General features: G+C 41.5%; 1 protein-coding gene across 1 annotated transcript; it reads right to left on the bottom strand.

Moving 5' to 3' along the window:
• Window positions 1–2,223: 2,223 nt before the first annotated feature.
• Window positions 2,224–4,081, bottom strand: RTL4 (retrotransposon Gag like 4; the record flags this gene model as incomplete). The annotated part of the gene is made up of 1 exon (XM_059910457.1): window positions 2,224–4,081. A coding segment is annotated over one exon (696 nt), but the record flags the coding sequence as incomplete, so codon positions are not given.
• Window positions 4,082–13,861: the final 9,780 nt, after the last annotated feature.

The raw sequence follows: 13,861 nt of genomic DNA, 5'->3' as shown, positions 1-13,861 counted from the left end.
GTCACATGGGTCTCATGTGCTGCCATCTGGACAGAATGGAGGTAGTGAGAATTAGGTCAATCATACACTCTTCTCTCTCTAAAGGTGCTTGTCAGGGGCTTATGTCTACAGTCATGTGTTATGTCTTCATCCACGGCAGTATATTCTGATGGTTAGACTGAACTATGTGGTATTGTAAGAAGCAATTACTTATGCCAGGTACCATGGTGCTGGATGTGAGTAGAAGTAAATGCAGGAAGTGCAAACCATAGGTATTTAGGAATGTTATTATAGCTGTAGACAAATGAGAGAGATAAAGAGGGATACTGACTGACTGTTGAGGCAAGGCTCCCAGGGAGGACAGTCTTCAGTGGCTTCACTGTGGTTCACACTGTGATGCTGACTTTGCATGGTGAGAATCTTATTTTGTTTCCAGTGTGCTCAGAGGTGATTAGGGTCTGGAGAACGGATGCTATTAAAACCACAAAAATTGATGTATAAGCCAAACACCAATTTATTCACTTATAATGAGAATTAACTGCCAAGTAGGCTAGAACACTTCATGTCAGCTGGTTAGCAAATTTTCTTCCCATAACAAAGTTTATATGGGAGAGTAATTAAAAGCAGATTATTTCTTAGAGCATGGAGTCAGAGCAAGGGGAGTTAGGTGACAATCTTAATGGCTAATGACACAAATTGGGACGGCCTGGTGCCTCTACCCCATTGTAGGTGGACCCTGGCGGGGTCTGCTGATCAACATCCCCTCTCTGACTCTAGAGAGATTACTGATGCCTTATGGCTCTTTAATTGCCCCCTTTTCTAGATTCCATGGAAATCATTCTTTTGTTAACAATTCGTTCTTCAGACTTGTAAAATGATTAGATTCCCTCTTGCTTGGTGGCATCAATCATGTAGCAGATCTGCCTCCCTAAAACTACAACCTTGGTTGGGCCTGGGGGTTCCGCAAGCCTTTGCAACTGCAGATGACATCTTTGAGTAGGGTACATCTCGTTTGTTCTCTGTAGATTTTAATTAGTTTCACTCTCAGAGAAATTCACTTAGGTGTAAGTTCTGAGGACTCATCCATGTAACTCTCTTTATGCTAAGTAATTAATTCATTCTAATTGAAGTGGATGGTGTCACTATAACAATATTTTAAAGTGGTAAACAAAATGGTTGCTAGCTAGTAGGCAGTAAAGCATTATTCCAGCATCCTATTCATATGGTCAGTCTGGCTGTTGGATTGTATCACATAGGGCACAAGAGGTCCTTGATTTGGAATTTCTCAACAAGGAGCTTCTAGAAGTAGGAGGTGAACTGAACTTCATAGCCCAGGATTAATTATCTGTTCTGAGAGGGTATGGAATCTGAAGATTTCTTGGGGAAGAAGGTAACGTTGTTGCAGAGGGAAAGTCTTCTGCAGAAAATAAAGTGACATATCTTTATATGTAAAAAGTACATATGCATAAAGAGTACACAATGATAAATTGTGGCCCTAAGATAAAGAAAGATTGGTGATTAAGCCAACTGAATGCTCCTGTCAACTTTCCAGGATGATATTGGTGTTGGTAAGGAAAGTGACTGGAGGCCATTGGGTTAGTCCTTTATTATAGAATTGGTGGTACTAGATCAGGATACCTGCAGGTAATACCAGAGTCACTTAAAGTTCAAATAGAGATCCGTTAGAGGATCTCATACAATCCCAGTACACTAGTGGGAATTTCTTACCACAATTGAAATATGTGCATTCAGGTCTCCTAGTTGTCAGAGCATATGGAGTAAGGTGGATGTATAGCAAGCTGTTAATAAAGGAGACTCCTCGCGAATACAAATAAGAATTAGCACAGTGGTTAGTGAGGCACTGATGGGTGAAAAGATCTGTTTGTTAATGTTATAGGATAAGAGTAATAGGGTCCTAGCTGAGTTTAGGTATTGTCAAAGCATAATTCTCCGGGCCAAACTACAGTGGCGCTTCATGTTCTGAGAGGCCTTGATGGCTGCTAGGAAATATGGAATTACTGATTTTACTTCAGGAAATCCATTATGGGGACATACATCAGCCCTAAGAAGCAGGAAACAAAGAGCAGGTAATTACCAGAAAACACCAATTATCACTGCATATCCTTAACATTTAAGGGATTTTTACCTTTTCAGCATAGCACTACTTTTGCTCAGAAGCATTAGGAAGCCATACACAGAGTTAATGTATGCGAAAAGTACAACACAAGCAATCATACCCCCATTTCGTGAGTTTTATTTACAGATGGTGTTGATGTATATGCCCCAGGATTTGAAATGTGAGATGGTTCAGAAAATTGTCTGCCATTAATTGCTCTTCAAGATCCTCAACTAGATGAAGGTCCCCAGAGGTGGTCCATAAGGGTAGAGCTTAGCATCAACGGGTAGTGATCCTAGATGGTGACCGCACTGAGGCCTCTAGAGTCAGAGACTACTGAAGGGCCTGATCCTCAGTCTTCAGTGGAGATTTAGTTAGCCAGGTTCCCTGTCTAAGGCAGCAGGGACATGCTTCAGACACAGTAATTATGATGGGACACATTCCCCAACTCTCACTAAATACTTGTTAGAGGTCATTATCCTAGAGCATTTTGACTTGGCCATAAGACATGCTGGAACCTGAAGTAGGTTGTTGGAGAAAAGGGGAGTAAGCTAGGGCTTGGCTAAAAACATATACCTGCCTGAAGGACTAACTCTCAAAGAAGTGGACCCAAAGTTCCAAGCAGACTGCTCAAAGGGCCATACCATCTAGTTTGTCAATAGCCAAGAGATTACTTTTGAGCAAGCAGCAGTCTTTAAATAGTAGCAAAATATATAGCTGTATGAAAAGGTGGCATAGCTGTGTTTCCATGAAGGTTGGTTTGTGTTAAATTGGACTCCAGTCAATAGGTGGAGCAGGATTCAGCCTCTAGTAGGAGAATGTTAGTAGGATATGGAAATGCAACTGGGACTTCAGCCAAGAGTCTTAAACCAACAGGGGACTAGGATACAGACCAATGAGAGTAAGAGTGAAGGCCTTGGGCCAACAAACTCAACCCAGGTATCTATCACCTGTTGGTGGGGATGGAGTTCCCAATGTATTGCCAGGGTGGTTTCCATTGGATCAGACTGGGCAGAGTTTTGCCTGCAGGCTTTCAGTACACTTGGGAAATTAGTCCCAACTGTAGAAAGTGCCTGGGAATTGTTTTCATCATTGCTTTATCAAGTTTGGTGATGGGTCACCAAATGAAAAAGATCTGGTTGTTTAAATTCTCAGACGCATAGGAGTTCATGACTGTAAAGTGGTATCCCCGTTCCCCATCTGTATTTTAAATGTTAATGCAGGATATAAATCAATGAGGCTGGAGGTGAGAGGGCTATAAGTTTACAATGCGACCTGCCTGGGCTCCTCTTACTGGTGAGCTGGGTTATTTATCCTTGCTGGGGCTCGAGAACGTTTGGCAAGGCAATCTCTTGTGAAGTGACCAGCCTGGCTGCAGTAGAGGCATGACTGAGTTTCTTGCTGGCGGGCTCGTTTGGCTGGAGTGAGAGGCGGCTGGCTTCCTCGAAGCTGTATAGGGTCTTCCTTGGGTGGTGGACCTGTGGGGTTGGAGAGGGCTTGGTGGCGGATCAGGGAAGCCAACACTGGGATCTGGGCCTCTGACTGCAGGAGCTCTGGCCTGTCACTACGTTGCTTATCCAACTGAATACACTGAGTGATAAGGTCTGGGAGATTGTCCATCAGATCTGTGCCACTTACTTCAGCCTGAATGGAGTCAGCTAGTTCCTCTTGGTAGTGATCACTCTGATTGGTTTCATTATATCTCAGATTTTGAGCAAGGAGCTGGAAAGTAGTGGCATCCTGCTGAGAGAAGTTGTCCCTTTTGTCAACCTTAGCATTCACCAAGGGGTTCATTTCCTGTTTTGTGGGCTCACCAAATGACTGCTGTAACCCAAGAACAAAGTTCTCATATTGCTTCAACAGAGCACTCTGGTAGGTGGTGATTCTGTGTAATTCTCTACTGTATCTTCTGGAATCAAGTGAGACTAAGCAGAATTGAGTACCAATATTGGATACCAATGGGCAGACAGTGGTTTTGCTCTGTGATCAGAGAGACGGTGTCATGAGCAAGTAGACAAATCTGTTAGCTATGAAGAAGTCACAAGGGTATGCTGAGAGCTGAGAAATGCCAAAAACTGTTGTCCACTACTCAGTGTTGCCTCTTCTTCATGGAGAATGCCAATGTTCTGCACATTCAGAAGAAATAAATTACCTTAGGACACATAGAAGATTTGGAATTAAGAAGATAAATACAAAAGTTACAGTAGATTTCTCTCCCCACTCCCCTTCTTGGTAATATGGAGGCAATTTGCTCTCAGACTAAGCTTTTGATTCTAAAGTATCTTTCTTTATCAGAGAATCAAAGAATTTTACAATCCAAAGTGATCGTAGAAATCATCCAGGCCAAATTTGTGATTTCACAGATGAGAAAACAGAGACCTAGAGAAGTAAAAATGTTTGCCCAAGGTCATACAACTAGTTAATATCAGAGCTGGCCTGTTCATCAGAACTGCTGTCCAAAACAGCACTTCCTCCAGGACTACAAATGTGCTCATTTGCTTACACTACTTGGGCATAATGATGGTTCTTGACCCTTGCTACTCCAAACGCGATCAGGGAACCAGCAGTTTTGGCATCACCAGGGAGGTTGTTGGAAATGCAGACTCTAAGGTCCCACCCCAGACCTACTGAATCAGTGTTCCATTTTAACAAGATTCTCCAGGTGATTCGAATGTGCATTGAAGTTTGAGATGTGCTGCTCTAGAGAGCACTTAGCCAGAACTGGAATACTCACTGGTTGGACTTGACCCTCAGGGCTCCAATCATAGCCTGCAGTGCTGTGAGGATCCGATTGCTATGGTGGTAGTTAATCCATTTTTTCTGGGTTTCTAGTCTGTGTCTGAGGTCACATTTGGTTGCCATGGCCATGATTAAGACATCACAGGCAAGATGAAGAGGTGAGATTGAGAACCTAGCAAAGAAGAACAGAATATTCCTAAATTATAAAGATCAAAATGTTCAGCAGTCTTCCCTGCATTGATAACAAGAATATAGCAACCAGTAAAAGTTTAAAACAAACCCCAAACATATCGTATATTAGTTGAACTATTCTGCTATGTAATTCCTCTCACTGTCCTTTCCTTGTGTAGTATTTAAATCGGCCATCAGTGGGCAAAAAAAAAAAAGTGTGTATCACTGAAAGCAAGATTTGATTCCCTAGGTTTTATTTGATGACACCTCCTCTCGAAACCTATGGAAGAAATTATTGGAAGAATGAAATAGTGTAAGATGGGGGGCCAGAAACTTGCCTAATCACTATCAGTTGGATGATTTGAAGAACTCATTTGCTTCTCAATTTCTTTTTATCTAATGAGAATGACTATCTTGTCTACCTCAAAGGGTTGCTGTGAGTATCAATGAGACAATAGATAGGTGCTCTGAGTAGCAACAAAAAATGAGAGACTTGCTTCCAAGATTGTTCCAGTGCAGCTGAACAATGCCAGTGGTGAGGCTCTACCCTCAGTGCATAACGCCAGAGTAGAAAGATACTGTCATACCTCCTTTCATTCTTCCTTTCCATATCTCACCCATCTAGTCTACTATTTACCTTTCAGACATCTTTCACTTTACAGGTGCCCATCCATGAGTTTATTCCTGTCAACCCAGCTAGGTGTCAACTGATAGCTAATATGTTAATTATTGAGTGTTAATGATTGACCTTTCCCAGGGCATTCATTTTTGTTTCCTCAAACTTTAATGTGTATAAAAATCCACTTGGTCCCAATCTCTAGCAATTCTGATTCAGTAAGTCTGGAGTGGATGCCAGGAACCTGTACAAGTTGGCTGGCACACTTCTGATGATGGTGGTCCTTGTGAGAAAAGCCATCCATACAAATATCATGGAATAAAGCCATATTAGTAGCATCTCAGAGAAGTAGGGATGGGGAGGAGACATATATGGGGGTAGGAGGTTGACCCTCAAATGATGTAGAATAGGTGGTAGCCTATTCTACCTCCATATAAAGCCACAAATTGCCCACACTGTTCTTAACAACTGCTCATCTCTCCCAGGTAGTAGAGAGCAAGAGTTCAGCATGTAGGTTCTAGAGTCAGACTGACCTGGGTCCAAACCCTGGCTTGGCCAAAAGTCGTGTGACTCTGGACAAGTTATTTAACCTCTGTGAGAATCAGTTCCAAACTTTAAAATGGAGATGATATTAATACGTGCCTCTTGGTGTCATGAAGATGAAATGAGATGAAAAGAGATTAGCACAGCTTCATGCAGATGGCAAATGCTCCATAAATGTTAGCTATCATTATTCTAGGTCCACAGTCTGTGTTTTAGAATTTAAATTATTTTCAGATTTTAGAAAAGTAACATAGAGTATGTACTGTTTATTACATAACACTCCCAGTAATGTCTGGGAAAACATCCCATAATTAAGCCATTAACATTTCTGCAGGAAAAAAAATGTCTGAATATTCATACTAAAAGAGATAAAGACTAAGTTCATGTCAGTTCAGGTCAGGTTTTTCTGCCAAATAAGTTCTGGCACCAAATTAAAAAAAAAAAAAAAAGCTTCTGTTGTACAGAGCTTTTTGATTTCAGAATTGAAGGTAAGGGTTTGTGGACCTCTACCAAACTCTTTTTCAGGGGGTGCAATTATAACTTTTCCTTCTCTGTCCCTGCTTTCTGCCCTTTGACTCCACTCTCAGAAGTTCCAGAATATCTGTAGAGGTCTCCAGTTTCTTTACAGAATTATGTATTCAAAGTGGCAGATCATTTAATTTTTCTAATTATGTAGCACTGGTGAAACACTTGCTAAAATTATAAGCATTAGCCCAAATGCAAATCATACAATGGCACTGTTGTCAATGGCAGTTGCTTAATCCCTCAGAGAAAATCTACCTTGCCTTATCATTTTGGAAATTGCTCTCCTTTTAGAGGTCAATGGCCTTCTATTGGATTGTTCCAGCAGATCCTGTGGGCAGAGTTGACAGTCTGGAGGAGTTCCAGACCACAGTCTTTCGGAGACGAAGTAGAGACAGAGCTCATAACTCAAATGCACAGGCTTGAGGGATCAGACTAGTGAGCTTGGACCAGGTCTGATAGAAAACTGCATATGCTTAAGCTTTTCTTTAATCAGTATGTGTTTCAACTACAAAAACAACAACACAAAAATAGGTTTAGTAAACTATTGCAGGCCACTTTGATGTTTGTGTTCAGTTTGAACCAAAGCCATAGTTAAGAATTTCCCCAGATATAAAACTACTCCACTCTGGAGTCCCCTAAGACCCCATTTGGAGAAGGGCCTGTAGTATCCTGCTGCTTGTAAGAGAGCTTTGTGACCTTACACTGTTTTATTTTCAAGCTGTTCTACATAACTCATTGGAGAAGATTGAACTAGGGTCATGCAACTACCCAAAGCAGTTTCATTCTTACTCTTGTTCTCCAGATCTTCTAAGGAATGCTGTGGTCATAGGAGCTAAACTGATAGATAAATAATCCTCATAAGGTGACCACAGGGGCATACTGTTTGAACTTGTCTGAAGACTTGGGTGTGACCCCAGCTCTGCCACTATCTATACTGACAACCTTGGGCGAGTCACTTCCTCTCTCTGGGTCAGTTTTTGTATCTGTATAATGAAGGGATTGTGTTTCTTGAAGTTTATTAAGATAAGAAATTCTGATTCAGGAAGGTTAGCAGGAGACCTAGGAATATGAATTTTTTATAGGCACCCCAAATTATTCTGTGTTAAGAAGTCTTCAGATTTTACCTTGGGAATATTGGGTGACTGCCCACACAAAACTCCTGTATTTGTCAGAGGTTCTCAAATTTCAGGATACTTCAGAATCCCCTGGAATTTTAACATACAGATTTTTGGGCCTCACCCCTAGACAGTGTGATTCAGTGGGTCTGGGATGAGGCCAGATAATTTGCATTTTAATCAAGCTCTGTCAGTGATGCTGATGCAGAAGTTTCCCCAGCAACACTTTCAAAAAACTGTAGGCTGAGTAATCGCAAAAGGCCCTTCCTGCTTCGGCACTATCTACGTTTTTGAAAGTAGAAAATATTTGACTCCAAAAGTGGCCCCTGAAGTGTGTGATATGTAGATTGCTTCCTTCCTAGACTCTACTTGAGGCTGCATGGTCACCTCTAAACAGTGGGCTAGTGCAGACCTGGCTCAGGCATGTGAGATGTAGCTGGCTCAGAGGCAAGAGAGAGAGTAGCAATTGAGTTGACCCTGCTCTCAGGACTCTGTAGTTCCTGCTGAGAGTTATGTACTATTCTGCTCTGCTCTGCCTGTGAATGAGGTAGAAAAATCGTTCTCTTATCCCCATATCAGACAGAGCAGCCCAGCTGGGATCAATATGCCTATTGCTATGACTCAGACCTCATACCTTCCTTTAAGCGTCAACCTTCCTTCTGGCTCAGCTGGACCCATGGCCTAGCTGCTTATGAAGTTCAACATGTCATGAACACTATCTACAAGTATTCCCTGTCAGTCAGTTTCCCAGTTTTCCTTTCAAATGTGCACAACTCTATTAAGGAGCCATATCAGCCTTCCTGCTCCATGGGTCTATTTAACATTCCTCCTAAGGTCATGTTTCTCAGTCTCCTCCTTCACCTACCTTCTCTCCTTTGCCTACTGTCTCTGCTGGCAACCACAACACATGTCTGAATGATTCTGCTCAGTCACCAGCCAGAATCATGACCGATAACATCATCCCAGCAATACATGACCCATTTGCACTCTTCTTTTCTCTCAATCCAATAAAGAAAAATGCCGAGAAGGAATGGGAGAGTTTTTCTAGGAAGGCAAGGATCTGGACACTGGATGGAAGGCAAGGTGATCTGCCATTAGGTAGACATCATAGCACTAGGGTTGAACACAGAGTATTACATGGAGTCAAGGAAAAACCCCAAAGATAGACTCTATTGCTTCTTTGCTGTACTTGCCAACTTGATTCAGGCCCTGAGGGGTACCAACGTTATATGGGTGGTGAAGTGAAGACTTCAGGGAAAGTAGTCATGTTTTGGAGGTGTGTCAACTCCTGAAGATCAAGTGTGCTGCTACTTACAGCTCATAAGAGATGTTATAACATATGGCAGATAACCTTTGTAGCAGGATCGGGTCTAAGTCTCATTTCAGACCTGCAAGTGCTGAAGACATGGCAGGCCTCTGACACACTGTAAATGCAGAGATTTTCATTTGTTTTTGGGAAGAATAGGAAAGACAAGTCCTGTTTTCCTTCAGTTGTATCCAACAGTTTTGTAGGTCTTTGGTAATAACACTTGTGATTTCTTGAGTATCTAATTTATGCCAGCGTACGTACTCTGATCGGTACTGGCTACCTGGAGCTGTATGTAAGAGGACTCTGGCCCTGTAACTGGCCTCACTGGTAGAATGTTGTGAAGGATTGTCAATGTCTGCCATGGGGTCTGGAGGGATAACTGCAACATGCTGAACATGCGTTTGTTACCTCTCTCCTAGACCGTATGATCCTCACAGTAGTCTTATGAAGTAGGTATGATTATTTGCACTTTACATATAAGGAAGCCAAGCCCCTACCTGCACTTCAGAACATGTAATCATGCCCACCCCTGCTTTTAATCTCTTTCTCCCCTCACCTAAAAGCCCTCTTCTTCCTATGCTCAGCTTAAGTTCAGCCTCCTCGATGCAGCCTCCTCTGACTACTCAGACCCTTACTAACTTCTCCATTCCCTGAACTGTGGAAAGACACATGATTTTATGTTCCCTCCTGGAGGAAGCCTCTTTCCTTTAAACTCCCACAATACCTTGCACAGGGCTGGTTCCATGGGCCTTATGTAAATCTGTGTTGATGGATACACTAAGATGATAAAGGGCTAGGGGAAGGACAAGCAAAAGAATCCCTACCAGTAGTAGCCTGAGGTTAAAATTGTGACAAGAAAAATAAGACCTGGAATCCAGCCATGAAAATCTGATCAAAATGGGAGGAAGCTGAGTAAGCAAGCAGGGGGATGGGATCTCTGTAGAAGTGGTCTGAGCTTGAGGGAAAGTCCAACAGGCATTGGTATCACCAGTTTTTGGCTTTCTATCCACTATCTTCCTTTCTTCCTTAAGCCCCATAAATTCAGTGATTTTTTTTTTTTTTGGCAAGGCAAAACAAATGATCATGTCTGACAAAGACTTCTTTACTACTTCTAGGTTCAAGGAAGCAGTCTGGGAGAGTGCTTTACATAACTGAGTGTGCACCTTGTCATGTTTTATAAGAACAGTGAGATAACATTCTAAATTGGAACCATCTCAATAAATCTGGGTTGAGCTATCACCATACCCATCTAATCAATATGTGAAAATATTAAAAGAACAACCAGAAAGGAATGATTAGGTTCTTATCCCCATTGAGCTTCACTGTATATGTGTACAGAAATTTAAGTATCTTAAAAATCACTTTAATATTCATTATCTCATTCAATCTTGACCACGATTTTGTCATTTTCCAGGTCAGAAAACCAAGGCACTGAGATTTTAAGTAAAGTCAGGGGTCAAAGGGGAAACTTGATACATGTGTAACTGTCTCTGAAGGACTCCTGTGTGGAATACTTGTTCTCAGAGACAAGTAAGGCACTATCTGAAGACGTTTGGGAGGGTAGGGGTGGAGATGGGATGATTGTCTCCATTAAGTAATTTATGAGTTCCATATCATTGGAAGAATGCAAGCAAAGTTAGCATTACTACTTGGTGAGGAGTAAAATACAGGTGATGAAACTGACCACTAGTTGTATGCAATCTAGAATCTGATCCTTACATCTATAGCCAACCTGAACCTTACCCACCTTGCCCACCTACCTCAGAGCTCCTGTTCCTAGAGGAGACTCAGTGACTAAGCTACAGCAGCCTTTGTTTACCAATTTGAGGATTTATCTTTGTTCCTCTGTCCATTCCCAATGCCCCCACCATTTCAAACAGTATATGCTGTTTCAAGTAAACAATTAGAGGAAGAATGGAAAAATTCTGATCTGCAGATCTTAAATAGTCATAAAATGAGCCCTTTAAATTTGAAGTGAAAGGTCTTCTCCTGCATTTGTGCTCCCTGCTGCCTCTTTCATCTTTAATTCATTAAGTGCAATTCACTTAGTGATGAACACCGCTTGCAACTGATGAGCTGACAGAGCCTAGCCCACTTAGATTTAAACTTTTTTTTTTTTTTTTTTTGCTTTGCCACGTCCCTGTGGTGTGCAGGCAACCTGTGGCCCTGCTCAAGGTGGAGAAAACTTAATATAAACAACTTAGTCCATATCATGTTTTTCAGTTATCAGAAGTCTCCTAGAAAATATTTGCAAATGAAGCAACTGACAAAGGATTAATCTCCAAAATTTACAAGCAGCTCATGCAGCTCAATATCAAAAAAAAACCCAGCCCAATCCAAAAATGTGCAGAAGACCTAAATAGACATTTCTCCAAAGAAGATATACCGATTGCCAACAAACACATGAAAGGATACTCAACATCACTAATCATTAGAGAAATGCAAATCAAAACTACAATATGGTATCACCTCACAGCAGTCAGAATGGCCGTCATCAAAAATCTACAAACAATAAATCCTGGAGAGGGTGTGGAGAAAAGGGAACCCTCTTTCACTGTTGGTGGGAATGTAACTTGATACAGCCACTATGGAGAACAGTATGGAGGTTCCTTAAAAAACTAAAAATAGAACTACCATATGACCCAGCAATCCCACTACTGGGCATATACCCTGAGAAAACCATAATTCAAAAAGAGTTATGTACCACAATGTTCATTGCAGATCTACTTACAATAGCCAAGACATGGAAGCAACCTAAATGTCCATCGACAGATGAATGGATAAAGAAGAGGTGGCACATATATACAATGGAATATTACTCAGCCATCAAAAGAAATGAAATTGAGTTATTTGTAGTGAGGTGGATGGACCTGGAGTCTGTCATACAGAGTAAAGTAAGTCAGAAAGAGAAAAACAAATATCGTATGCTAACGCATATATATGGAATCTAAAAAAAAAAAAATGGTTCTGAGGAACCTAGGGGCAGGACAGGAATAAAGACGCAGATATAGAGAATGGACTTGAGGACACCAGGAGGGGGAAGGGTAATCTGGGACGAACTGAGAGAGTGGCATATACATATGTACACTACCAAATGTAAAATAGCTAGCTAGTGGGAAGCAGCCACATAGCACAGGGAGATCAGCTCGGTGCTTTGTGACCACCTAGAGGGGTGGGATAGAGAGGGTGGGAGGGAGACACAAGAGGGAGGAGATATGGGGATATATGTATATGTATAGCTGATTCACTTTGTTATACAGCAGAAACTAACACACCATTGTAAAGCAATTATACTCCAATAAAGATGTTAAAAAAAAAAAGAAGTCTCCTAAAGCCACAGATTAATGTTCCAACTTTAGAGATGAAGAATTTAAGGCTCAAGAAATGGAAAATTATTCAGGTCATGTTATGACTGTCTTTGCTAAGTTCCAATCCCAAGCCCTTTCCAGTTAGCCTTTCTTTCCTCTCCCAGCCTTGACTATGAGTGAACAAGCAATGCAGTGATTATAGAGTATGGTGAAGAAGCAACCTTTTAATGTTATTCAATAATTGGTAACATCCCACCCATACGCAGAGCATTTTATGTGATCTAAGTCTTCTCCTATTGTCTCATTTATCATTTTGATAAACTATGAAGTAGGCAAGACGTGTATTCAACACTCCCACCAACAGATAAAGAAAGAATTGTCTAAGGATATACAACTATTTAGTATTAGATCTGGGACTAGAATCCTCAACTCTTGCTCCTAACAGCACTACATCCTGAAAGTAGTTTGAAACAGTGGAAGAATCATGGGCTTGGGAGTTAGAAAGAATTTAGATTAAAATCCCAATCTGAGTTAAGCCAAAGCTCTGAGACCTTGGGCAAGTTACCTCTCTGAACCTTAGTTTTCACATCTGTAAAATCTGTATTGCAAAGTAGCTGTGATGAGTTGAGATACTATATGTAAAGTTCCTGGCATCCATCAGACAGCAATGATAGAAGCCACTGATAGCATATTTTCTGTAGACACTGGAAGGTTACCTACCAAACGTCCTTGTCACCTACTCCAGTGTCTATCTGGGAATTTGGAGGAAGGTGATTCTTGGTGTGGAGCAAGTGGCTTAAACTAATTCACTTAGCATATAACATGTCTTAGTGTTTCTCCTTTGAAACACTCATATCACTTGTAATAATTTATTATATCCTCATTTTTCCTACTAGATTATGAGCTAATCAAGACAGGAATCATGCAATTTTTTTTTAATTTTTTATTTTTATTTATTTATTTTTAACATCTTTATTGAAGTATAATTGCTTTACAATGGTGTGTTAGTTTCTGCTTTAAAACAAAGTGAATCAGTTATACATATGTTCCCATATCTCTTCCCTCTTGCATCTCCCTCCCTCCCACCCTCCCTTTCCCACCCCTCTAGGTGGTCACAAAGCACCGAGCTGATCTCCCTGTGCTATGCGGCTGCTTCCTTTTATTTTTTTAATGCTATTCTTGTCTGCTTACATTCTTTTTATTTGTATATGTATGTATGTATGTATGGCTTTGTTGGGTCTTCGTTTCTGTGCGAGGGCTTCCTCTAGTTGCGGCAAGCGGGGGCCACTCTTCCTCGCGGTGCGCGGGCCTCTCACTATCGCGGCCTCTCGTTGCCGAGCACAGGCTCCAGATGCCCAGACCCAGTAATTGTGGCTCACGGGCCGAGTTGCTCCGCGGCATGTGGGATCCTCCCAGACCAGGGCTCGAACCCACGTCCCC

Source organism: Balaenoptera ricei, chromosome X (assembly GCF_028023285.1).
Source record: "Balaenoptera ricei isolate mBalRic1 chromosome X, mBalRic1.hap2, whole genome shotgun sequence".
NCBI classification, from domain to species: Eukaryota; Metazoa; Chordata; class Mammalia; order Artiodactyla; family Balaenopteridae; genus Balaenoptera; species Balaenoptera ricei.
Note: the sequence above shows the minus strand (reverse complement) of the source record. Positions and strands in the feature narration are given on the sequence as shown.